At 41.7% G+C, this 27147-nt stretch overlaps 1 protein-coding gene across 3 annotated transcripts; it reads right to left on the bottom strand.

The window, feature by feature from the left end:
• Window positions 1-67: 67 nt before the first annotated feature.
• Window positions 68-27147, bottom strand: LOC137156749 (epidermal retinol dehydrogenase 2-like). 3 transcript variants are annotated; one of them, XM_067553748.1, is made up of 7 exons: window positions 27020-27147; window positions 19536-19879; window positions 13095-13226; window positions 11760-11859; window positions 4007-4151; window positions 2964-3089; window positions 68-923 (listed from the first exon to the last, which is right to left on the bottom strand). In XM_067553748.1, exons 2-7 carry the CDS (start codon window positions 19854-19856, stop codon window positions 830-832), a joined length of 918 nt encoding a protein of 305 aa, XP_067409849.1. In that variant the 5' UTR covers window positions 19857-19879; window positions 27020-27147; the 3' UTR covers window positions 68-829. The 3 variants fall into 3 exon arrangements, with proteins under 3 accessions (XP_067409849.1, XP_067409847.1, XP_067409848.1); XM_067553746.1 differs by lacking the exon at window positions 27020-27147 and adding an exon at window positions 25453-25760 and having other exon boundaries at window positions 19536-19882; XM_067553747.1 differs by lacking the exon at window positions 27020-27147 and adding an exon at window positions 25453-25760.

Below are 27147 nucleotides of genomic sequence, written 5' to 3'. Positions count from 1 at the left end.
GTTACAATATTTTAGACGCAATTTTAAATTTTCACTTTTTTATATTTGATAAATGACTAAGTCCTACTAAAAATATGGGCTTTTATTTAATAGTTAACATTTGTAATCACACAAGCATGTACAATTCCAGCTCATTTCTGGACGGGACACATCAGTAATCACTGGCTATTGGAATCTCTTCCACAGACATTAATAGTAATTTTTTTATTATCCTTCACATGCATTTGATTAGTGATTCATCATCACAGCTATGAAAAATATTTTCAGTGTGTACAACCACCATTTACTTAATTTTATTAATATGAATTTCAGTGCTCGTAAAAGATGCCAAACACTGAGGAAACTGAAAGTTACTGGTCAGCTGATGATTGGAAGTATTTAAAGGCAATGACAAAGATAAGTTTTCTCAGACAGTTCTAACAGCAACATTGTTCTGATGGGGGACCATCTTGCAGGCGTGCAAGTTCAAGTCAGCTTCCCAAGCCCATTACACCCTATTTCTTAGCCGAGTGTACCCATATAGGTACCGATTGTGATTAGTTTGTGAAATGGATACCCATACTTGTTCACAAAGAACTACCAACAGAACTTGTTCAGATTAATGAGTTCTGTACAGGCATCACATTGAGCACAACTATTCAGGGAATGAAGGAGAGAGAGCTTGTGATGAAAGCTATTGATTAAAACGGTTAGCTAACAAAGTATGAGGCACCGTAAGTGTAATACAGAAGGCAAGTTCTGTGCCACTGAAGTAGCAGGTCGTTTTTTAAACTCTAAACTGGTCCATTAATTTACAGGTACTGGTATTGTATATCTTCATTCTTTATTTTCAGTCCTTCTTCACCTGACCTCTGAAGTGGTCCATTAAATTGAAGATCCCAAAGTATTCTCCAACGACTACCGCCATTTTCACAGGAATAATACTGAAGGAAAAAACATCAGAGTATTTATGTAGTCTTATAAATCACAGAAATGACCTAAGTGGCGAAGCCCAAGACACACAGCCTTAGAGCTTCAAAAGTTCTGGACTAACAGTCTTCACAACGTATTTATGGGGTGGCAAGTATTCCTAGTGTACAGAGAGAAACTGAGGCAGCGTTTCCCCAATATCAGAGCTTGTCAGTGGCAGAGCCAGGGTTAGAACTTAGGAATCAAGTCACTAAATGGGCACATTCCTTTAGAACATACTGCCTCACTGTCCACATATTTATATTACAAAGAAATTGAGGTGAAAGATGTTCCCCAATCTAAGTGGGCCCACTTTCTCAATAGCCTATTTATTTTGGAAACTGGCAGTCTTAGGAATAGTTATTTTGGTACTAAAGACCTCAGAAGCCAAACTTCTTCATATTAGTATAACTCATCTATACAAGAGGACTTGTAGTATTAGAGAGACACTTAAATCACTCAAGTGGTGGCAGCAGCTATACAAAATTATATATTTATAATTGAGGCACAGGATTTTTGTTTAAACAGTTTTTTCACGCCTCCCCAGAAATGTCTCATGCATGCTCACCTAGATGATCAGTGTTTCCAGAGTGTTTAGGATGGGACTACAAATAGATGTCTAGAAGGAAGACAAGGGCAAACGAAGAGAGGTATTGGGGGAGAGGAGAAAGGGTGACGGAGAAAAGTTAGGAGGAAAAACATTTTAAGCTGCCCTACCTCCCCCTCTGCCAAACTATTTTTTCCAGCAGCTGTTTGTGCACTTCCTGCTACTTACAGAATCACTTTCTATTGTTAAAACCAAACTGGAAATGGTTAAATTAAAGAAGAAAAAAAAATAGAAACACTGATTTTGAAGTAGGTGTTGGATCACTAACTGCTGCCAAGAGCACGACCATCCTTCAAATAGTCCAGAACCTTGGATAATATTGCATTAAGCTTCCAAAAAAGTTAATAAGCTCCAACAGAAATAAGCCACAACAAAGCATGCATTAATTGGGCTATTGGTATGCTCAGCAGTCCAAAATAGCACACACTACCTTTGACCTTCAACATGCACAGGATGTGCAAACACTTCAGGGCAGAAGCAGCATTTCTGTGTATTTTGCAATGCAACACTGATCCTCACTGAGGCTTCTGGATGCTAGTATGATAGCTTTATTAATACACAGCAATATACATGGCTACTGAATTGCAGCAAATTGTTATCTGAAGCAAGGAAGTAAATCTGTCCAGAACCAGTTTGTTTCCGGCACAGTCGTCCCTATCTTTCCAAGATCCTTCACAAATTCTTTTGAGATTCAGGCAGCTCCTCCCCACCCACGTGCGATCCCTACTACTGGAAATTATGTGCCACAGCCATCTTTGTTGACCGATTCTAGTCTCTGCGCTGTTAGAGAGGTTGTTCTGTGTCCCCATTTGTGCCTGTTTTATTGAACACATCCACTGTCACATTACTCTGGTCTCCCTTTGGCTTAAGGAGAGAGATTTAGAATCAAACTCTGGGCCAAGATTTAAAAAAAGGAGCCTAAAGATAGGCTCCTAAATCCATATTTGGGCACCTAACTCAGTGGTCAGATTTTCAAGAGCGCTGAGCATCCAGCAACTCCTACTGTATGAGTGCTCAGTAGTATCACTAGGGCAGCCTTCTACAGAGCCAAAAAGAAAATTCTGTTCCAGTTTTATTCAGTCAACACTAACAACAGTTTCCCTTTAGAGATTAAATATGCATAGCAATGGGAAAGCGTTCCTTACGGGAAATCTTTAGAGTCTGGTAAAAGATGCATAAATATGCAAGTTATACAAGACCACCACCTGAGGTAGCATTCCTGTGGCAACAACTTATCTAAAACTAAAAAGCAACTTGCAACCCCCAAAGGTCAATATCTAAGTAGGCTTAGACTTGACATCCCAGTTAATCATTTGATATTGTAGCATTTAGAGTGAGTAAACATGTAACTAAACAAACACAATTGACAGAAGACAGACAGACATGACAAGGAGAACCCTATCCTTACCTTTTCACAAAACAAAAAAAGTACAGGCTCCGGGGTATTATCAGATGCACCTGTTCCCGCTGAACAGCACTCACAATCTTCTCAGCTACATACTCTGAATCAAGAATAGGTAATAGATGTGGCCACCTGGAAAAAAGACGACATATGGCTACTAATATGAAATTGTCAAAACTTTTCCCACAGTGTTTCATCTGGATAACTTCAAATTTAGAACAAGACAGCTTCTAATTACTCCTTACAAAAGAAAGATACTCCATTTTACAAAGGCTTCGCCTCTAACTTAGAAGCAAATATCACAAAATGAAGTTCTGTTCATGGAATTATACAGCATTTGACAAATCAGTTTGAAAGTGGTGAACAACCATTGTTTGGTATTGGTGTCTGTGAGCCCAATTCTTGCTATCCTCAAATCAAACAAAGTTTTTATTTAGATAAGTTTATTCTGCTACTATATTTTCTGTTTAACATACCATGAAAGGTTGTACTGACAATGAAGAGCTACATATTGAAGGTGTCAGGAGGAAGGCAGAGATTTTGGCAGCCAAACAGGAGACAGTTGGGGCTTTTGGCATCTGGGAAGAAGGGCATGAGATTGTGAGAAAGGACACAGACTGCATGTTTCTGCTCAAATGAGCAGTGAAGGCATTAAATGCATTGACATTAAAGGGGGGACATCAGTAGGTTGTAGAGTTAATACTCCGAATGGCAGTTCACATTTTTTCAGAATTACTGTTTCAGGCTATCTGCAGAATCAGAAAGAGACCTCCTCATTGGATGACACTCAATTGATATTTGGAAGATTCATATTCTAGCCATAAGGGCTAGAAATAGAATAAAAAAGCCTTACATTCTGCAGGCTAGAAATCATTGAGCTTTGTCTACGAGCCCTAAAAATGGCACCATGGAGCAAAACCGACTTTACAATAGTTTCAGAATAATCAGGAGAAATGATGTAATAACTCCCTTTCCTAAATCCTATATTTAATCAAGCATTTTTGGTGTGCCATATACTAATTACACACACAACCCCCAAATTCACTCACTTGGTTTTACAGCCATCAAACAATCCTGTGTTGATCAAGTAAGGACACACAATAGTGGTTTTAATGCCCGTCTTCCCCAGAGCCAGCATTTCTAAACCAACAGCTTCTGCAAAGCCCACTGCTGCAAACTTACTTGCACAATAATCTGTAGAGTGAAGAAAGATGAATAGTTATTTATTGCAGTTAAAAAATTTAAGAGAAAAATCTCTCAACTCTGGTAAAGAGCATAACTACATGGCTTTAGTCCTCCCTCTGTCCAGTACCTCACGTTCAGCAAACCAAGCACAACTTTTTGTCTAAGAAGAAAGTCCGTCAAAACTATGCTCTAATAAAAGCAGTTTGAGTACTGTTGAAATAATTGTGCCTACCAATTTACCCTAATGGTGAGTTCAACTGTGAAAAGTGAGTGTAAATTTATGAAGTGTCACAATAACCTATAACAAATGTTGATGGAAAAGGTATGAAAGGGAGACAGAAAGAGTAAGTTAGTTCACACAAAAAGACCAACTGATATAATTCAAGGACAGTGTTAAGATTATGCTTGGTCAACAAAAAAAAATTGTGGGACCAGAAATCAATGAACCAAATTTGGTGTTTCAGAAATCAGGCCTACTTGGTGAACAATATAATGAGGGTGAGGGGTTCTCCCTTTTGAAGTCCTTAAAAGAAAAGACCTCCCACTGCCAATCAAAACCTGTCAGACAGACAGGAAGCCAGGAAGGAGCAAACTTTATATAGTTTTCACCTTGACTGTCTCCCAGGACATTAGGATCCTCCATGATACCACTGTTGTTCTAATCCTGAAGAGATGTCCTGACCTGACTGGACCAGAGAGAGGGATTCAGATGACCCTGTCTTCTCCACTGGCTCTGGGTAAAGCCCAACTCTCACCTGGTATCGGAGACTCCTCCCGCTCCCACCCTGTGTCTTTTCCCTTCTCTGCCTTATTTCTTTTCTTTCACCTTCTGTTTCGTAAGAGTGGCTTAGCCAGCCACGCCTACATGTTTTGCAACATTGCTGTAAGCCTGTTACCAGAAAGGCAGCTAAAACCAAATGCCCTAAATGGCCCAATGCTGTTACAAATTTGCCAGGTCTCAGACCATGTGCCATACCTGTGTTTTTCCAGCAATAATGTTGCAAGTAAGAGTCAACACCAAAAACAGAGAGATTGCATTTTCTATATTTACTGTTCTTTTCTCTCCCCTTGTGTGTTCTGCAGCAGCTCATTTTCTAAGCAAAAGGATTGGACTTAGCAATAGCAGCAGCTCCAACCCAGTCCATTTCAATTAGCCTTTCTTTTCCTCTAGAAGAGCAGTTTTACCATCTTTAATGCCATCTAAAATACTGTCAAATGGGGGAAAGGAGGAAGGATTATCTATTCCTTCTAAAAGCTCTCCAGGTAAAGAGAAAAAGCCAAGGAATGTTATAATAAAAACCTTATTTAATATTTTATATTTCAAATGCTTTAACTGTTCCCCCCCCCAAATACCTTTAATAAAAGGTGAAAATAATTTTTAATGGTGTGTTTGCCAGAGGTCTCTGTATACCAAATCCTGAACCTTGTTTAAAATTGTTTCATGTTGGACAGTAAAGGGGTTGTGATAACACCTTTAACTCATTAAGCTTAGTCTATCAAAGTGAATACAATAGTACCCACAACTTTCAGTTTGTTCCTGGATCTTCAGCAGCAGCACTATTATGAAATAGTAATGAGTGGGAAAACATCCTAAGTAGTCACATGCAAACAAACCAAGTATCTCATTAGTTCCAGTAGGACACCCACATCTAGTGACACCACAAGCAACTAACAACAAAATAGGAACCATTTCTTGTAGTAGACTAAGGGTACTACTTAAAGCTGCCTTTGATATTGTTAATTTGGTCTCTGTCCCCATCTCACCCCACCTCCACTTTTTCTTCCTCTTAAGATTATGTGCCTGATTCTTCCATCAATGCTGACTACATCATTACCTTCACCTCCTTTGGTAATACCTCATCCTCAACCTTTTGGAGGGTATCCCTTTCCCTTCTATGCTCAAAAGAAAGAGCTTTTACTCTTATGGATTCTGTTATCACCCTCTGTGCTAAGGTTCCAGTCTACCCTCTTGTCCAGTCTCATAGCTCTAGCTGTCTCTCAAGTGTCCTGCTGCTTTTGAAATTCTTTCTGTCCAGAACTGAGAATTTCATCCTTCCAATCCATTCTCTGTATCTCCCTTCTCCATGATTGTCAACTTCACTCTCCTTCATCTACTAGGCTATTAACCTTGGTGTCCATTACTGACTGCCTTCTCTCCACAGGCAACTCCTATTATTTTGTCTAATATCACCAAAGTCAGCCCTTTACTTGATAGCCTCTTAAGAATGTGTCTCCACAGAAGCCCAGGCTCCAACTCAGGTTTAAGTCCAAGGCCCCCCCTTTCATCCACACAGAAATCAGCCTGACTTGGGCCAGGAACCTCTCTGGACCTGGGGCTGTGGACCCTGCTAATGGGGTGGGTCAGAGTCAGAGTCTTGCTATGACACAAGACAAAGCCCAGGCATTTGGACGTAGCTTAAGTCCAGGTAGCCAGACTTGGCTCTGGAGAGTCCACCAATGCTATTCCACAATCACCTGCGGCTATTTCCCCCAGTCCTTCCATCCCAAAGCGTCCCACTTGCTTTCTAGGAACTGGAAGGAACTTCCTGGTTCAAATGCAGTTGCCTGGTGTTTAACTTTCATTTCCATGCAGACTGCTCAACTGAAAACACAGTGAAAACCTCCATGCGTATTAGCCTGGCCAGCACTGAGAAGCTGTCCTGCATCAAGCATGTTGCTAGCTGGCAAGAGGAACACAGCCAAATTCTGGTTAACCTCTGGTGTGAGGAGAGCAAGACACACTATTTCAGCAAGAGCACAAGAAATGATCAGATCTACAAAGCTATAACTGAGTAGCTGATACTGTTCGGGGAATCAACTGGACAGCAGAACAATGCAGAAAGCAAATCAAGTAGTTGAAGACAGAGTATCGTAAAGTCAAAGATTCTAACTGCACCTCTGGGAATTCCTATCTTCCTGCCTCTTTTATGAGGAATTGGAATAGGTCCTGGGAAACGTAGCAAGATAGTGCCCAAAGTGGTGCATGACAATTTGCTGACCAGAGGTGGCACCCTTATACCACCCTCCACAAGCAACACTGGAGGAGAGCCAGCTACTGGATGAAGGCTGGTGCTGAAGCTGGTAACTGAAGAGGCTACACAACCGGAGCAGCTACAGCACATTCTGGGTCTGTACTCAGGGGAGCTGTTTGGGGATGGACCTGGGCAGCATCCTGCTGCAGAACAGTCACAGAATTATAGGACTGGAAGGACCTCGAGTGGTCATCTAGCCCAATCCCCTGCACTCGTGGCAGGACTAAGTATAGACCATTCCTGACAGGTGCTTCTCTAACCTGATCTTAACAATCTTCAATGATGGAGATTCCACAACCTCCCTAGGCAATTTATTCTAGTGCTTAACTACCCTGACTGCTAGGAAGTTTTTCCTAATGTCCAACCTAAACCGCCCTTACTGCAATTTAAACCCATTTCTTCTTGTCCTATCCTCAGAGATTAAGGAGAACCATTTTTCTCCCTCCTCCTTGTAAGAACCTTTTATGTACTTAAAAACTGTTATGTGCCCCTTCAGTCTTCTATTCGCCACATTAAACAAACCCAATTTTTTCAATCTTCTCTCATAGGTCATGTTTTCAAGACCTTTCATCATTGTTGTTGTTCTCTAGACTTCCTCCAATTTGTCCACATCCTTCCTGAAATGTGGCACCCAGAACTGGACACAATACTCCAGTTGAGGCCTAATCAGTGTGGAATAGAACGGAATTACTTTGTGTGTCTTGTTTATAATATCCCTGCTAATACATCCCCGAATGATGTCTGGGTTTTTTTGCAAGTGTTACCCTGATGACTCATGATCAGCTTGTGATCCACTAGGATGCCCAGATCCCTTTCTGCAGGATTCTTTCCTATTGAGTCATTTTCCATTTTGTATGTGGGAAACATTGTTCCTTTCTAGTAGAGTACTTTTCATTTGTCCTTATTGAATTTTATCTTATTTACTTCAGACCATTTTTCCACTTTGTCCAGATCATTTTGAATTTTAATCCTGTCCTCCAAATCACTTGCAACCTCTGCTGGCTTGGAATCGTCCGCAAACTTTATAAGTATACGCTCTATGTCATTATCTAAATCATTGATGAAGATATTGAACAGAACCGGACAGAGAATTGATGCCTGTGGGACCCCACTCGATATGCCCTTCCAGCTTGACTGTGAACCACTGATAATTACTCTCTGGGAATGGTCTTCCACAACCAGTTATGCACCCACTTTATACCCACAGAGTGCCAGCGCCTGGTTTCTGCCATCACATGTGTTATTAATACATGGATAGGAGGGATTTCCAGCTTATGGCCCTATTTAGTCATCAACACATTTATCTTCATGGAGGGAGGGCGAGGTCACAGAGAGCTGGAGAAGGGCAAACATAGTAACCTATCTTTAAAAAAGGGGAACAAAAAGAGGACCCGTGGAATTACAGGTCAGCCTAACTTTGATACCTGGAGAGATACTTGATTAAACAATCAATTTGTAAGCATCTAGAACAGTGATACTTAATTAGATCTACCCGCAGACCAATTTGAGAATTTTAGGACAACAGGCAGGCCATTTGCACAGAAGGCTGACAAAAGAAAAAAAACAAAACAAAACTTCAGCTACCAGTAAATAATTGATTACAACATAAGCATTAGTGCTTCTATCTTTTAACAAAGTTTATAAATCAACATTACCACCTGTGTTTGTGGCTGTCTCTAATGGGAGAGGTGACATCAAAGATCTCTGGCAAGCTCTGTGAAGAATGGTTTGTAGGAGGTCAGAGGAAGGCGCATGCACTGGTAAAGATGCTCATCTGTCAGGCAATTGCAGTGTTGGTTTTTTATAATGTTCATGGTAGAAAACCCAGATTCACAGAGGTACACTGATTCGAACATCATTAAAAGATAGTGGATAGATTCTGGCTAGTCTGAAACTGGTCAGCATATTGAGTCCATAAATCACAAAAGTTCCACGTCTCTGAATTTTGCCTTCAAGACATCTGAGCTCTGGAGCCGTACAATTTCTAACTGAAAGGCAGTTTCATCAATAGAATCAAGAACCTCTTTGCTTCAGAAGAGAAAGGTCCATTGGCAGAGATAAAAAACAGATCACGAACAAAATAAAAGCAAATCCTTTGGGATTTAAAAATCCTTAAATTGCATTTTAAAATTTTCAATCGATTTTTTTTTTTTTTTTTTTTTTTTTTTTAAAAGGAATTCTTGCATCATTTTCATCCAAGTTTCATATGTAACAGCAACAAGCAATGTGGGAAAGTGCAACATCTTTCCCGTTAATTCTGTCTGAAAGGCACACACTTTTCAAACAGATCTCTGGTGCTGCTTGCATGGCCCTGGAGCTGCAAGTTCAGAAAATTCAAGTGACCAGTAATATCACACAGAAAAGCTACCTGTGACACAAAAGGCACATAATTCATAAATTTCAGGAACTCGCAAGCCTTGTTGGTCTTGTGGTTTGAAAGAAATTCTATTATTTCTTTTTGAAGAGCACAAAACTTCTTTAACACATGCCCCCTACTTAACCAGCGAATGTAGCTGTGCTGCAATAAGTCACCATATTCGGCTGAAACATCTTGTAAAACAGTTTTAAAAAAATGATGTTGCAAGTTAGAAGTTAAGTGTATGTAGTTCACTAATCTCATCACAATACCCATTGTTTTTTTCAAGTTCCCAGACAACTTACCACACAGGACAGTCTGGTGAAGTATATTTAATGAAGGAAGTATCACTGCCAAACGTAAAGCCTCTCTCTTTCCCTGTCATGGAGGGACCTCTGTCTAACTTTCTGCAGATCTAAACCATGTGTTTTTCAAAAGAGCCTTTTACGTTTTCAAAAATGATCTCTCCTGTGGTATGGGTTTCTAATGGTATTAAGTACAAAAATTCCTCTTTGAAAATTTCACCCTAATTATATCTAACAAACAGCGATAGCTGGGAAGTGTCACTTATATCGCTTGATTTGTCCAGTGCAAGAGACACGTATTTGGCATTTTTTAAATCAGAAAGCTGTGCTGACAAACAATCCTCATAAATTACCTCTAATCTTTGCACTGCCCTGGAATCAGAGAGGGGAACTTGCTTCACTATGTCATTTTCGTTTTTATCTTCGGCAAAAATCTCCTCCAGCATTTTCAACATGCTCTCCTTCACAAGCACAAAAAGAAAAAGCTTCTTCTTTTCAGCTAGTACCAATGTTATCTGAAGAAAAGCAACTGTTGCTTTTCCCTGTACAGTCACTGATGTTATGAGAATGATATTTGAAGTGCGATATGAAGACTTCAATTTTGTAACGTCTTACAACACTGCCAGGAGGACAGGCCATGTTGAAGTTACTGTGCTTTGATTCAAAGTGGCACCTCATGTTGACGACCTTGCAGATGGATACAGTAGTTTGGCATATTAAACACAAAGGTTTTGTGTTCCAATGAGATGGCATAATAAAAAGAAAATCCACTATCCAATTTGGTTTAAAAGCTCAGTTTTCGCTCTCGACTTTGTGCTGTTTACTCCCACTTGCATTCATTTTGCCTCCATTTCCATCACTCATGAAAAAATGGGTGGTGTCCTAGTAATTGTAGCTGATGCTACTGCAAGAACTTAAGAGCCAGGAAGTTACTTGCTAAGGAAGTGACAGGCAACTGATAGGCAGTGTATCACTGCTCATGAATTTAATTATAAACATTTTTTTAAGGTGACCTGATGGGCCAAGTTCAGTCTGCGGGTCGCTTATTGAGTATCACTGACCTTGCGGATAATAGGGTTATGATGGATAGCCTGCATGGAACAAATCAAATTTGTTCGTCAAGAACCCATCATTCCAAACCAACTTAATTTCTTTCTTTGCCAGCTTTACTGGCCTAGTGGATGGGGGCAGGGAGTGAGGAAGCAGTAGCTGTGTTATATCTTGATTTTAGTGAGGCTTTTGGCACACTCCAACATGACAGTCTCATAAGCAAACTAGGGAAATGTAATCTAGACAAAAATCATTCTAAGGTGTATGCACAACTAGTTGAAAGACTGTATTCAAACTGTAATTATCAGTGGTTCACTGTCAAACTGGGAGGGCATATTTAGTGGAGTCCCATTGGGGTCAGTCCTGGGGGTCCAGCATTATTCAATATCTTCATTGATGACTTTGATGATGGAGCAGAGAGTATGCTTATAAAATGTGCAATGCTACTAAGGATAGAGGGGTTGCAAGCACTTTGGAGGATATGGTTTGAATTCAAAATGACCTTGACAAATTGGTCACTTGCTGGTGGATTCTCTGTACCTCAAAGTCTTTAAATAATTATTTGAGGACTTCAGTAACTCAGTCATAGGTTAGGGGTCTATTAAGGAGTCGGTGGGAGAGATTCGGTGGCCTACATTGTGCAGGAGGTCAGACCAGATGATCATAATGGTCCCTTCTGACCTTAAAGTCTATGAGAATGTAGGTCCCACTGAGGTCAGTGGGAGCCATTAAGTATACAGTGTTTTGAAAGTCAGACCATTTTATTTAGGTGACTGAATGAAGATTCAGAAACCCAAACTGAAAATCTTGGCCTAAGAGTATAATCAAGACCATACTGTTAGATTCCGTTTAGAATGATCTCGAATACACTAACCTGCTAGCCCATTGACTCCAATCAATCCTGCTGAACTTGCAATACTAACCAAGTGTCCATGGTTAGAGGCCATCATGGCTGGCAGGAAGGCTTTGTAAGTCTATGAAACACATTGAAAGCCACAATTATAGTTATTTAATTATGCAATTAGTTAGAGCATTACTATTTCAAAAGTGCCACCTTTAAAAGGAGACCTATTAAGACTTTTGAGTTATAAGCAATAAAGAAAAGGCTTTTTTCCTCATTCTACATTGGCTAATAAGATACATATTAGTTAGGACAAGAAGTATTTCTGCTTCATCTACTAACTGAATCCTCCAAGGTGGATCTCTGAGGAGCCTCCAATACATTTCCATATTTTTCTTAAATGTTGTAATCATCCACTAGGGGGCATCAGAAACTAGATTGCTGCCAGTGAGATAGCAGTCAGCTGAAGCTCTGGGAAGCTGTAAATTCCCTGCACCTAAGAGCTCAGTACTCAAACATTTTCCAAGTAGGCTTCCATCTTAAAAATAGCAGGAGAAACTGAACTCCTAACCTTTCTGCCATCACTTGGTGATTTCAGCTACCCATTCTGCATCGTTTCCATGTTTTCCAATGAAAGTAAACAGAGCAGCATGTTTTAATTCACCATTCCTTCTCTAGTTCTTTATTACAAAAAGGTACAATATTGGTTCGTCTTCTTCATAGCAAAATGCAAGTCCAGTGCATAATTTAAGATAAAAGTCCTCAAATCAGTCATGCCAGCGTGTATCAGTTTCACATTTAAGACACCAAGTATGAATGCTTTAGAGGAGCTACTGTAAATAGTGCTAGTTCCCAATGGGAAACAGGTGATAGAATGCAATCAGACCAAGTCCTGCTCCAGCCCATGACAGCAGCAGAACCAAGCTCTTTTCTGCTGACTAATGGCTGATGAAGAAGCCAGTTTATGGTTGCTGTGGCAACACAGCTATAGCACAATATTGCCCACAATATTAGTACTTTTCAGCTTTACATCGACCAGAAGTATTTGTTAATATCAGGCAACCCATATGAGGGGTCGCACATTTTATTGCTTTCTTAGGCAAAAATGATTGCCCATACCAGGGGCTGTCTACATACATCACTCCATTCTTCCCTCCCCCCCTACCCCCCCCCAAGCTTCCTGTGGGCCACCCTCCCAACCCCTCTATTTCTGGAACTCACTAACAAATGCCATCTTCAAGTTGAGTGTAAAGCCTCACAGGCTCAACCAGTTCAAAAGCAATGATGTAAGATTTCCCCCCTCATTTCCAAAACAGACTTGAGTACACTTTTATAGTTCCCTATAGAAAAAGAATATCTGTATATTACCCAGAAGTGTGCCATGGTGTTCACCTCCATGGTTTTCTCCACAAGTGAATCTGGAGACTCAATGAACTTCTTTCCAGTTACCATGCCAGCATTGTTGATTAGGACACTAACATCACCAACTTCTTTTTTAACCTAAAGAAAGGGAACCAAATCAAGTTGTCATTCAATAGTCAAATCAAAGTACGTATGTTTAGTTATACATTTATATGAAAGTACTATTACAGGAATCTGTAACATTGCTAATTTTATTAGGCTAGATGGTGAGAAAGCAGTTCATAAGACTGAAGTCTTTTGACACTGAAACCTTTTCCTTTATTCAAGTGTTAGAATTCTGCAGACAACTTCACAGGTCTGTAATTTAAAAAAGTGACCAGCTAAGGTGAAATAAATATTGGGATTAAAAAAAAAAAAAGTCACCCAAGCTTTTTATACACCAGAAAGATGATCTGAAAGCATCTAGGCTGGAAGAACACGATGCCATGAGTGCTATTGTGAATGGTCATCACCACAAAAAGCCAATGAGTATTGGGGGGGAGAGGGGAGGAGAGGAGGAGGAAGAGGGGAAGTTTTAAGGCCTGGTCTACGCTAGATTGTTTTGTCGACAAAAGTCAGCTTTTTTCAACAAAACAGTGCTGGTGTATATACTGCAATCACCCCCCACTCCCTCGCCGACAACACCGTCCTCTTTTTTCAACAAAATAAAACCTCCTTGATGAGAGATGTAAGGCTTATGTTGGTTTAGTTAAGGCGATGCAATGCCAACGTAGACAGTGCCCCTTACATCGGAAGTGGGGCTGTCATTCTCGTCAATTTCACCTCAAGCAAGAAAGCCCCAGTGCTGAGCAGCTGGTCTCCGCTCCCAGCTGTGACCAGGGCAAGAAGCCCGGGTGGCTGGACCCCGCTCCCCAGGGCGAGAAGCGGAAGTGGAATGGGGAAGCTCCAGGTGGCTTTCCCCGGCTCCCAGCATGGAATGGGGAGAGGAGAAACCTGGGGCTGGCTCATGGTGAGGAACCTACCAGGAGCCTTTGGGGAGGACACGCACCACCAACCCAAGGAGGGCAGTGCGGACATCAGCCACTGCAGTAATTACTATTTTTCTTATTAGTGTATTTTTACTATTAGTATTTCTCTAGTGCCAACAAGTCAGACTTCACAAAAGCTAAACAAAATTTTAATGTTTTGAATAAAGGAAGACTGTCAAATTTCCAATACCTTCAATTAAGGTGTTATGAGCTCAGACAGACAGACAGACATATTCAGCCTCCCCAGGGACAATGAGACCCTGATACCATAAGAAGCTTATGTCTGCACAGCAAACAAAAACCCGTGGCTGGCCCATGCCAACCGACTCATGATCGCGGGGTTTGGGATGCGGGGCTGTTTCACTGTTGTGTATACTTCCGGACTAGGATCCTGGGTCCCAGAGCCTGGGCTCCAGCAAAAGCCCCGAAGTTTCCACGGACATGAAATAGCCCCGAGTTGTCTGGCATGAGCCAACCCTGGGTTTTTCTTTGCTGTGTTGACATACCATTAGGGCTTGCTGAAGATGGTTCTTAAGGATTCCCCAACAAGCCTTTTAACGATTGTGTAGTTGGAGAACCCTCTGTGGCTTCTCCAAAGATCACAAGGTTTTCTTGATCTTCTAAAGATTTTTGTAACTAACATTCTTAAAAAGTAACGTGATAGTTATGGCAGTCTCCTTCAATATCCTGGTCGAATCCTTATTGAATTAAGTGCAAGTATTTTAGGAGTTCATTGTATTAAAATGCAAGTGTTTATGTATTGTTGTGGGATTGTATTGAACTTCTTAGGAGTTTAGACAGCAATTTATACGTTAGCAATCTCTTAGGTGTAATTTTTGTGGATCCCATATATTTATAAGTCTAGAGTATTTGCTTTGTAATGTTTTTCTAGAATCCTTTCATGTGCTAGAATCCATGAACAGAAGTTGCTGCAGGATAATCTGTGTACCTTCAGCACAGTATGTGAAAAGAGGTAAGCATTCTAGACATAAAATTGAATTTAACTTAATTTTTGTGCAGTGACTCAACTAAGAAATCATTTTAATTTTACCAAGTCCAATGCTTAATAACTACCATTATAATGCTAACTTATGACAAACTGGAATAAGTGTCAGGGAATAGTAAGGATGAGGTAGGTTTTTTTTTTTTTTTTTTTGCATAAAAGAAATCTTCAAAGGGCATTTCTGTATTTATTAGTCATCTTAGAAGTGGAAGTAATTTCTTTTCTGGATGCCAGCCCTGTAAATGCAACCTGGCAACTAAAAATACAAATATGAATGTTTCCTACAATGGGTCAGGATAAAGAAAGTTGAATAAAACATCTTAAAACAGTCATTAAAGTAAGAAGTACATAGTTCATATCAGTGCTCAGATAATGTAATCTTGAAGTTAAGGCTTTTGTTACTGGAGATAGTCAAAGGGAGTAACCTATGGTGCAGAGTACAATGTACCAGACTGTTGTTGTTCCTGCTCTCTTGCACGGTGCCCAAACCTGGGTCACGTACAGTAGACACCTCAAAGTTCTTGAAAGGTATCATCAATGGTGCCTTCGAAAGATCTTCTGAATCAACTGATGCACCAACATCAGTGTTCTGTCCCAAGCCAAAACCTCCAGCCCTGAAGCTACGGTCATCCGCCACCAACTTTGTTGGGCTGGTCATGTTCTTCAAATGCCAAAAAGTCTATTTCCAAAGCAGGTCATGTTCTCACAGCTGAGCCAGGCCTAATGGTCAAAGGGTGGACAAAAAAAAGGTGCTTCAAAACACCCTCAAAGCCAACATGAAGTGCAATATTGACAAACTCATGGAAAATCCAAGCCCTTAATCAACCAAAATGGAAAAGGACTTTGAGGCAATGACGCTAGTATTTTCAGATTTAATGGAGACACAGGAAACGGAGAAACGGAAAAAGAGGAAAAAACGTGCCACGGCCTGATTTAACAATCCAGATTCTCCCCTTCCATTGGGAAATGCCTGCCCCACTGTGACAAGGTCTGAGGATCCCAGATAGGTTTCATAAGTCACCTGCAGATCCACCAGTGATATCCGGCTATCATTTTATAGGAGGACAATCATCTTCGAACTCCAAGGGATTGCAGATGACTAAACAGATAAGGGGTTACACTCACACATGTATACAGAGTTTTGTTCAGGCAGCATTCCTCCCAAATTGTGTCTATGAGAAGAAATCTGCCAAAATTTGGTGGTCCCCCTGGATCCACAGGAGGACAGGGCTATCCACACAGAGATCTCGTGTCCCTATAATACTCAGATGCACGAGACTGACTAGGACGACACTTTGCTTCTTCTTGCTTACAACCTGCAGTTACCCATATTTTCTCTGTTCCAGTGAAATCACTGCAATTGGCTCTACAGATTGCGTTAATCAACTTCTATGTAGTATCACTATTTGGTTCAGAATCCTCCCCTGCAGAAATGGGCAGAAGCCAACATACTTCAGTCCCTCTGGTTCCATTCCATCTGAGCACCCTCCAAGACATCAGACTCTCAACATGCTTAGTCATTATTTACAGAGCAGCACAGATACGCATGATACTTTACAAAGCAAAGTGAGAAGAGTCAATATGACAAGATTTTAAGATTCTACTAAGATTTAACAGCCTGACTGTTGGCAGACACTTCAGACAGGCTGCATTTAAAACAAGCTATTTTGAAGTTATTTGGCCACCTATGGCAAGTTGGTTTGGATTGCTCATGTACAATATACTGTACACAAAGTTCTATGTGTAATAAATCCCAGACATGCTGAACAAGTTGCTTTTTGACAATGGCAGAATCAAGATATCGGGGTTCCAGTTCTGCGTCGGACACCTGACATGCTTAATCCTTTGTAGCAAAAGTGTATATCCTACAAGATGTAGAGTAAAAACAACGAGAATCCTGTAGCACCTAAAAGACTAACAAATTCCTGCGGGCATAAGCTTTCGTGGGCTGCAATCCACTTTGTCAGATACATGAAATGGAAATCACAGATAGGAGGTATATATATACACATCCAAGGGTAAGAAACAACAATGGGGAGGGCAAGTGCTAACAAAGTCAATTCAGTTAGAGTAGATGAGGCCTATTCACAACCATTGATTAGAAGGTGATTAGAAGGTGAGCATTGTTGTTTCTTACCCTTGGATGTGCGCATGAAAGCTTATGCCCGCAGAAATTTGTTAGTCTTTAAGGTGCTCCAGGACTCTCGTTGTTTTTGCTGTATACAGACTAACACGGCTACCCCTCTGGAACTTTTCAAGATGTACAGTGAGTTTTCTGTATACACTCTGCTCTCAGTCTTTGCTTACGTTACAAGAACCACTAAACTCTATGAGAAATGGTGTTCCTGTGCTGTCTAGTCAAGTAGTTCCAAATCATATCATTTCAGTTTTTCCTTGAGACACACAACTACAATGTTTTATTTTTTAAACTAGAATCTTCCATGTTAAGAGAACGTAAAGATTACATGGTTATGCATTTAAGAATTCAGGCAATGCCAGTTAAGGTGGCATATGCGACATCTAGTAACAGAACGGAACGAAGAGAAAGATTTACCATGCGAGTCCTCTCTTTTATCTTATATTCCTGTGGCCATTAAGGAGATTGAGAAACACACCTAGTAAATAGATGAGAACAAAACAATAGGGGAGCTAGAAAGGGTTTAAAAGAAAAAACCCTCTCAAAAGGGGCTAGACAGAGGGACAGTTTGAGGAAATATATAAATAAAATGGACAAGACAATGCCTCTCTCACCCTGCCCACTTTGCTTTAGTTTTCTCTTTACAGCCCCCTCTCCCAACTTGTCATTTAGGACGGTAAACTCTGAAGCATACACCGTGTTCTCCTATATTTGCACAATGACTACTATATTGCATAATACTGTAATAACATTACAAACAATTCACAATGGCACGTGTGCTGAGAATTTGGCAGAGAAATGTATATAATGCTAGGACAGGGTAGGGGGAAAAAAACATAACTGCTCCTGTATTAGAAGATTACTAAATTTTTCCTCAGGGAATGTATAGGCAGCGTTAATAATAGTAGTAACCTGTTAAATTTAGAGTAGGCCTTACTATATTTATTCAATCCTCACCAACTTGAGGATTTGGCCTATTAGTGAGGGTGTGGAAGAATGGGTGTACATACATACATGTGCAGCCATGACTTCCTCCCTTTTCACTGTAATGAGAGCATTGCCCTAGCCTGAAATCCAACAGAAGGATCCTGGCAGGTCACAGATGGTATTGGAAATATTTTTTGCTAGCTCCTGAATTAATTTGCGTAAGCCTGTCATTTGCTTACACTGTTTTCAAACTGGTCTTTTGTTCATCAACACCTCCGGCTGGTCCTTTGCAGGGGATGGGCTCTGCCACACCTGCCCTCTAATGATCACTACAAAGATCACACACTCTTAACCCAACACTTGAATAATACAAAAATACAATACTGAGTTGCACACAGTTTTCATCAAGAACATTCCCACTTCGTCACAGCTGGATTTTCACAGACCCCAGAAAAGCAAATCCAACACTAGGCCAATCTCCTTGCCCAACTGAGTCCCTCTGGTGCTAGAATTTAGCAAAGAAACTTTTGTAAAATCTTTAATGTGGGTAAACAATGTATTTTCCCCTCCAATTTTGTTCCTAGAAAGAACTGAACTATTTTAGCTGAAACTTTCAAAAAATTTAGCCTGAAGCTCTAAGACTTTTCAGCCACGCAGACAGGTCTAACAACATTTTAAGCAACTGAAAACAGGTTCTTATAATGGAAAAGATGTTAAGCAATTTTAACTCTAGGAATTGCTGCATGTAATTGCGATAGTGTACTTGATTTGTGGAAACTAATTCTCTTTAGGAGGGAAAGCCTGCACTATTTCAGCCTGCATGATGCTTTTATTAGCTTTGATCAAATATATGTCCATGAAGTCCTTTTAAATCTCACAAATTATTCTAACTTTATGTAAGTCATTAGTCCTTTTTACAACAGACTGCTACTTCTAAGGCTTATTCTTTATGGTAGCATTATTGTTGCTTTAACTTTAAAATACTGACTTATTATACTTTCTGTTCAATAAGAGAACAAGGTAGTTGGTGAAGAGGTAACCTATTTGAGTTAGGATCCACTCTGTAGTAGCTAACTTACTAAAAAGGACAATGCTGAAGTGTTTCTCCCCCTTTTAGCAGAAGCAAAGAGAACTGAATAAGTTGATGCTAGAAAATGAAGTGTGCGAAGATAATCCAATGCTGTGTACATTACCTAATAGGGAATGAGTGACATGAACTTTGGACCCATTAACTCTCTTTAAAGACATCTAGGTAAGAGGTCAGTGCTTTATATCCAGAGACTATTTTATGGGATACAACCATGAACACAATATTTTACCTGATCTGCCGCTCTGTAAATCTAATATTTTACCTGATCTGCCACTCTGTAGATCTCTTGCCTTTTACTGCAGTCACACATGTATGCGTGCACTCTCACAGCTCCGTTTTCTCTGGCTAGTCTACTTGTTTCCTTGTTGCCTTCTTGATTGATATCCCACAGAACAAGGGTGGCTCCAAGGCGGGCAAATTTTAATGCTAGAAGTCTTCCAATTCCACTTCCGGCTCCTGTTATAAGTACTATTTCACCAGCAATACTCTTCTTTCGCACAGGAACAAACAACAACACTAGAGACTCCAACAGGAAATATATTGAGAGCACCAGGACTCTGAGTGTTTCCAGGAAGAAGTTCATCTTGGAGAAGATTTTTCAAACACCTGCTAATGATGAATATTTACCAGTTAGAACAAACCAGCAATAGTGAAACTTCAAATATTTTAGAATTGAAAAAAATTATTGCTAAATATATCCCTTCTGTGAATACACAGAACAGTGGAAACTATTAAAGAGTAATAGGGCCAGATAAGCAGGCACTCACAGTTCCCCTATTCACTTCATTCACATACACATACTCTTCATTGATTAGCACTGTAATGCCATTTAATTTATGCAAGACATCTTAATAGGCATTTGTATATTTATTCTCTATTTACATTTCTGCTAGAGTATATTTTTAATACTAGTGTGTCTTAGATGTAGTGTGGAAATTCCAAAATGGAATTATAGCTGGATCAATCAATTAATAGCTCACATCCTCTTTTTTAATTAACCACAGAGAAAACGTTCCTGGAAGACAGACTACTGCATTGAATAGGTTGCTCCTATTGTCGAGGGAGTAGTATCCAGGCTAAAGCATAAAGTGTGCCATACTTGAAAACTGTTAGCATAGAGGACTTCAGAATACAACCTATTTTTATAAACCTATCAAAACACTTGAGAAAAATGAGATACTTACATGGCTCACAAGACAATAACCTTCTCTCTCTGCTGGCTTTTTGCAGGTTAGCTACAATAGTTAAAAAACCTGTTGTACTCTTAAAATGTATTCCCAAACAAAAACCTTCCTTAAAGTAAGCTCTGTTTGTGTGTTAGCCAAACGTACACTAGAAATACTAGTGCCTGACTTGCACCCCAACTCGACAGTCTCAAGTGCACTTAACTTTATGCACTGTACTCAATGCAGTTAAGCATATGCTTAACTTTATTTCACCTTCCTTGAACTTGGAACATGATTTTAATCACAGCAGGATGTTGAAACCTGCTCTGCAACTGTAAACTTAAGAATCAATATTTCATCCTTCACAACTGAAAGTTCAGTGTACCAGACAGAGCTCATAGCTCAACTTTCAGCTTGGGACTAAGTTTTTAAACTTGGGACCCTCCTCATTTTTGCATTGCAATTGCAGAAAATTTATTTTAAGTTCAAGACTGCATGCATAATAGTAGCTGGGAAAAAGCTCTTTTGAGAAACTGGGCCATGATGTTGGGATTGTAGCCTATAGAACTAGCCTGCTTGCTTGCATTATTATTATTAGAGATATTTTTCATATATATATTTGATATGATAGTGTGATGAAATAATAAAATAAGATATTTTATTCTGCTGTAATGCAAGGTACCTTCCAGGCCACATCCTGGATGACAGCTACTGTTAATATATATATATTTGACCTTTGGCTTAGATAAATGTAGAACAGGATAGGACATATATGGTTATAACCTTTACCCTAGACAAGTCAAGAGACATTAAAAGGGGAAGGGGCTGTCCCGGTTACGCCCAAGAAACTTTACAAGAACACCACAGAACCCACAATAAGCTAAAAATAACAAAGGTGAGATAAAAGACCACCTGAAGAAGGATGTGGATACGTCAATAATACGTACAAACCTAGTAGCCAATAAACAATGTGTACCCCAAAAGTTTGAAGGTGGAAAGGCCAAGTATGGGCCCGGATGAAGGACCCATATTCTTGGGGGTATAAGTAAGATCAAATCCAGCTCATCGGGGCAGTCGACTGTCAGCTATCCCTGCTTGAAGTTTTATTTAGTGTTAAGATTCATTCTTTATTTTATATTCTTAAAGTTGTAATGTTAGTCTTAGCTTATAGCTCTTAGCTTTGAAGCAGCTCTTATTCCACTCAACTCCAACTTGAGAAAGTAGACATCTCTTTCAACCAAGTCCAGGAAGGGTGTAAGTATATTAGTTTAAAGCATATCATAGATATATCTATCAAATAAGTCTTTACCTTTAAGATTGTATTAATCCATATATCTATCAAATAAGTCTTTACCTTTAAGATTGTATTAATCCATTATCAATTTGATTATTCATTTGTATTTTCTCTATATCAGTCATTTGTTTATTATTTTGTGTTGTTTTAATAAATTTATAAAATTATACAAATCCTGGTTATCACTGGAATTATTCCTGTGTTGTACCTGGTGTCCTTATAAAACTTACCTGAAGCCTGATTTAGGACACGAACCTCATGATCCTTTAATTAGAGCAATTGGCAAACTTATTACCCTATACCTATACCTTGACTTTAGCTAAGCTTTTGATACTGTCTCACACAGTATTCTTATCAGCAAGTTAAAGAAGTATGGGTTGCATGAATGGACTATAAAATAGATAGAGAACTGGCTAGAGCATAGAGCTCAAAGAGTAGTGATCAATGGCTCCATGTCTAGCTGGCAACCGGTCACAAGCGGAGTTCCCCAGGGGTCGGTCCTGGGGCCGGTTTTGTTCAACATCTTTATTAATGATCTGGAGGATGGGGTAGATTGCACCCTCAGCAAGTTTGCAGACGACACTAAGCTGGGGGGAGTGGTAGATACCCTGGAGGGTAGGGATAGGATACAGAGTGACCTAAACAAACTGGAGGATTGGGCCAAAAGAAATCTAATGAGGTTCAACAAGGACAAGTGCAGAGTCCTCCACTTAGGAAGGAAGAATCCCATGCACAGCTATAGACTGGGGACCGACAAGCTGGGCAGCAGCTCTGCAAAAAGGATCTGGGGATAACGATGGATAAAAAGCTGGATATGAGTCAGCAGTGTGCCCTGGTTGTCAAGAAGGCTAATGGCATATTGGGCTGCATTAGGACATTGCCAGCAGGTCACAGGAAGTGATTATTCCCCTCTATTCGGCATTGGTGAGGCCGCATTTAGAATATTGTGTCCAGTTTTAGGCCCCCCACTACAAAAAGGATGTGAACAAGTTGGAGAGAGTGCAGCGGAGGGCAACAAAAATGATTAGGGGGCTGGGGCACAGGACTTATGAGGAGAGGCTGAGGGAACTGGGCTTGTTTAGTCTGCAAAAGAGAAGAGTGAGGGGGATTTGAGAGCGGCCTTTAACTACCTGAAAGGGGGTTCCAGGGAGGAGGGGGCTAGGCTGTTCTCGGTGGTGGCAGATGACAGAACAAGGAGCAACGGTCTCAAGTTGCAGTTGGGAAGGTCTAGGTTGGACATTAGGAAAAAGTTTTTTACTAGGAGGGTGGTGAAGCACTGGAATGGGTTACCTAGGGAGGTGGTGGAATCTCCATCCTTAGAGGTTTTTAAGATGAGGCTTGACAAAGCCCTGGTTGGGATGATATACCTGAGGTTAGCCCTGCTTTGAGCAGGGAGTTGGACTAGATGACCTCCTGAGGTCCCTTCCAACTCTAATATTCTATGATTCTATGATTCTATTCAATAAATTAATAACTATAAAATCAGGCTACAGGATACCCAGAGCACAAAGGTTGCCAGAGTCTTACATGGAAATAAATAAATAAAGCACTTTGTTTATTGTAGTCTGTAAACATAGCAGCCAACAGTGCTATACAAGTAACAACTGATTAAACTACTTGGAACCTTGTTATGTTGAGCAAAGTTCAATGAAACTTAGCATGTTGGTGCTAATTATTACTATTATTGCCGTGTTTTCATGTAGGAACAAGCAGTTACAGCAGAAACTCAGAGTTATGAACACCGGAGTTACAAATCGACCGGTCAACACACACCTCATTTGGAATCGGAAGCATGCAATCAGGCAGCAGCAGAGACAAAAAAAGCAAATACAGTACAGTACTGTGTTAAACGTAAACTACTAAAAAATAAAGGGAAAGCAGCATTTTTATTTTGCACAGTAATGTTTTAAAGCTGTATTAAGTCAATGTAAAGTTGTAAATTTTTGAAAAAACAACCATAAAAATGTGAGAAGACTTGGAATGTTGCAAAACTATGAACAATAAAAATTTGAAAGACATGGGGGAATTCATTCAGTGAGCAACAAAGAAGAAGCCTCAGATGATGGCTCTCAATTCCTCATTTTTTTCTGTTCCCATGACTCCACTAAATGCAAATTGTATTTTTTTACAGATAAAACCTTCGATGAGTATAGCTTTCAATTCTCCAAGAATCAGGTGGATGATCTTTCCTTTTATAGTGTGGCAGAAAGATAGTAAGGTGGTGGGGGGTTTTTTCCTTAAAAAAAACAAAAACAAAAACAAAACAAAAACAAAGTGATATTTAAGTTTTGTAACCACAATGGAGATTTCTGATGTCAGAGGCAAACATGTAAATTTGGCTGGTATGGAACAGATATACACAGGGACCTAAGAAGAGTGATGTATAATTAGAAGTTATGTTGATCATTTCTACAATAATCTTGTAGGCTTTTTTGGTATTCAATTTAAATTTAAACTAATTGAGCAGTTTGAAATAGGTATCTCATACCTACAGCCAACATTTCTTCCAGAACAAATTTGTTTACATAACCGCAAACTTTGTATGTTTGCCATCTTTAAAAACCGGTTCATAGCTTAATTCTCCAAATGCACGTAGCATGAGCACATCAGAGCCATGAAGAGTTAGATTAGGTGGGTCCCAGCTAGTTAATTAGATTATGTATACACCAGAGAATTAGACAGTTGGTGAATAGCTGAATCACTTGGATAGAAGCAGATTATGCTTAAACTGGTTCAACTACACCCACAATGACTATACCAATTTTGGTTAAAAAAGCACTGCTCTGCACTTCTTTCCCCAGTTGCAGAACAGTATTTCTTGCTGAAACCCATCAACTGCATTGTATGCCAAGGACCTATAATCCACAACTCCCAGCACTAGTCCCAGAAAAAGTGGGACAGCAGAGAGGACTACTTCAACCAGGTGTACTACTTCACATTCTACTTGACACTGAAACTAATCAGATACAACAGATCTTCAGCTGTGCTACATACAATGCTGACCAAGACCCTGATTGCATGCATTGCTGGGGAGATTTTTCTGCCCGGCTGTGAGGCGCTGTACAAGCATTCTAGGGATTAAACAGGTGCAGAGACCTGGGACTTTCTCCAGGGGTGATAAGGCTGTAGGCGTGAGTGTCTCCTACCTCTACTGGTATCAACTAGTTACAACGTAGCCACCAGAATCCTTTTCCACGGAGCTCTTACCAGCCCCTACCCCACACCAGGTTCCTCCTTTTGAAACACAACCAAGCTGCCACCCCCAAGGCTTGTTTTGCCACACCGACACAGCAGCTCGACACTGCAAGAAACCCCAGCCCCCCCGCAACAAGGAGACCCCCGGCTGGAACCCGAGGCTGGGGTCCCTCCCCTCTGCCCCACTAGGGCCAACTCATCACAGACCCCTCGGGGGATGGGGGTAGCCGGTGCTGAGCCCGCCTCGGGAACTCAGGGCCACGAGTCTGCATTAAGAGGCGACTCCTCGGTCCGGCGGGGGGGGGACCCCGCGCTCGGGGCAGCGCTGCGCGGTTTCCTTCCCGCAGCCCCGGCCTCGGCCGGCGCCCTCCTGCCAGCCCAGCAGCAGGGACACGAGCCAAGGCGCTGCCGCCCAGCGCCAGCGGCCCCGGCGCACCCACGCGCTGGGAACCCGGAGGGGCGCCTCGCTCCCCCTGCAGCGGCCGCTGGACTGGCAGAGCCGCACCCCCTCCCCACTCACTCACCCCGCGGGAAGCTCCTCGCGACCGCTCGGCCCCGGCGCTGACGCAGCTCTGCCCTGTCTGCGCGAACTCCGGCAGAAGTCCCCCCCGCCCTCGCGCTAGTCCCTTTGTCCGCCTCCGGCGGCGCCTGCGCGGAGCTGCTCGCTGCTGCTGTTCTGCCACAGAACGTTCGTTCCCCGGGAGCAGGCGGCGCCCCCGCGCCGGGGTGCTGCTCCCTCGGCCGGGTTGGTCCCCTGGCCCCGGCTAGGGAGGGGCGCAGCACCCTGGGCTGGCGCTGCAGTCCTGCTTCCCCATCCGCACGCCCCCCCGAGGCCGAGGGAGGAAAGCGGGGAGAGGTGCATTGGAGGAGGGCGGGGGAGCTCGCACAGAGGAACTGGGTGTGGGGGAGATTATAAGGGCGGAAAAGGGGATCGGGGACGGCTAAATAATAACGACGGAGCCTCCCCTAGTATTTAGCCGTCCCCGATCCCCTTAGCACACAGGGTGGTAGGAGCCTGCTCTCCCCTGAGGAGTTTGCATCCTAGGGCGGGAATGCTCCCTGCAAATGTTTGGCCAGCCCCCAACCAGCAGCCTGCCACCTCCAAAGATGTGTGAGTGCAGCACGGACCAGAAGAATCAGTGTGACAACGGGTTTAGCCGTGATGCCCCAGATGGGAGAGGAGGAGCCTGAATAAATGTTTTCAGCCTCACCCATCAAGGCTGACTTTCCTACGATTACCAAAGATCAGCATCTTTTTTATATAAGCAACGTGTCCCTGTTTTAACCTATGCTTAAAATAAATAAATAAATAAAAAAATCGAGCTTTAGACGTTTTCTTGAGTATGTATTTACATTATTGTTCTAGGTGTGTCATGTTTGTGTAAGCAGAGGAATGGGCCTACTATTGTGGGGAACTTTCCTGGCTCATATACTACCTGAGTGGAATGAGTTAGCAAAAGGATCTGAGTCCTTGCTCCCACTCCCTTTAGCCAGAGGCTTGCCTGACCTCGAGGGCTCCCCTCCCACTCTCCTGTGTGGTGGGGTTCCTGTAACCTCGACAAGGCTGAGCCCGGGATTCCTGGGGGCTCAACCCCCAATCTTGTGGTCACTTAGGGCAGAGGCTAGGGTGTCCCCACTCAGGATTATTAACTGCACTGGACGCTTCCCTGACCCACTAATCATTGCATATAGTTCAAAGCAATACAATTATTAAACAAATAGCAATCAAAAATCAAATAAAAAAAGAAAAGAGGAGAAATGTTAAAACACCCAACAACACCCCCGCCGGCGGGGGGGGGCACCACACATAGTGTCTCTGGAGTGTAAGGGGCGTTCATAGTCTGTGTCTCAGACGTCACAAGCCCTCTGCCCAGGCCTGGCTGCGCTGCAGGGACGCAGAGTCAGACACTTGCTCTGGAATTGGCCACAGGCCCCCAGGCTCTAGAGGACAGGACTCTTCTCCCTAGCGTCAGCCCCCATATTGGGGTCACAATCCCCCCTCCAAGTCTGGCCTGCAAGGCCTCTTGGCTGGTGGCATCTCCCTGCACCGGGCCCTGCTTAGGGTCCCCCTTGCTCTCCCCAGCTGCTCACCGTGCCCAGCTCCAGACAACTCCAGCCTCAGCCCCACTCTGCTTCACTATGGCTATGCTTGGCTCAGCTCAGCTCTCTGGCATGCTCTTTGGGCCTCACTGGTTCTGCTGCTGTGGATCTGCTCAGCT

Source organism: Emydura macquarii, unplaced genomic scaffold (assembly GCF_026122565.2).
Source record: "Emydura macquarii macquarii isolate MOO-44397 ecotype Brisbane River unplaced genomic scaffold, CSIRO-AGI_Emac_v2 contig_1477, whole genome shotgun sequence".
NCBI classification, from domain to species: domain Eukaryota; kingdom Metazoa; phylum Chordata; order Testudines; family Chelidae; genus Emydura; species Emydura macquarii.
The sequence above is the reverse complement of the archived record's forward strand: the minus strand, read 5'-3'. Positions and strand labels throughout refer to the sequence as shown.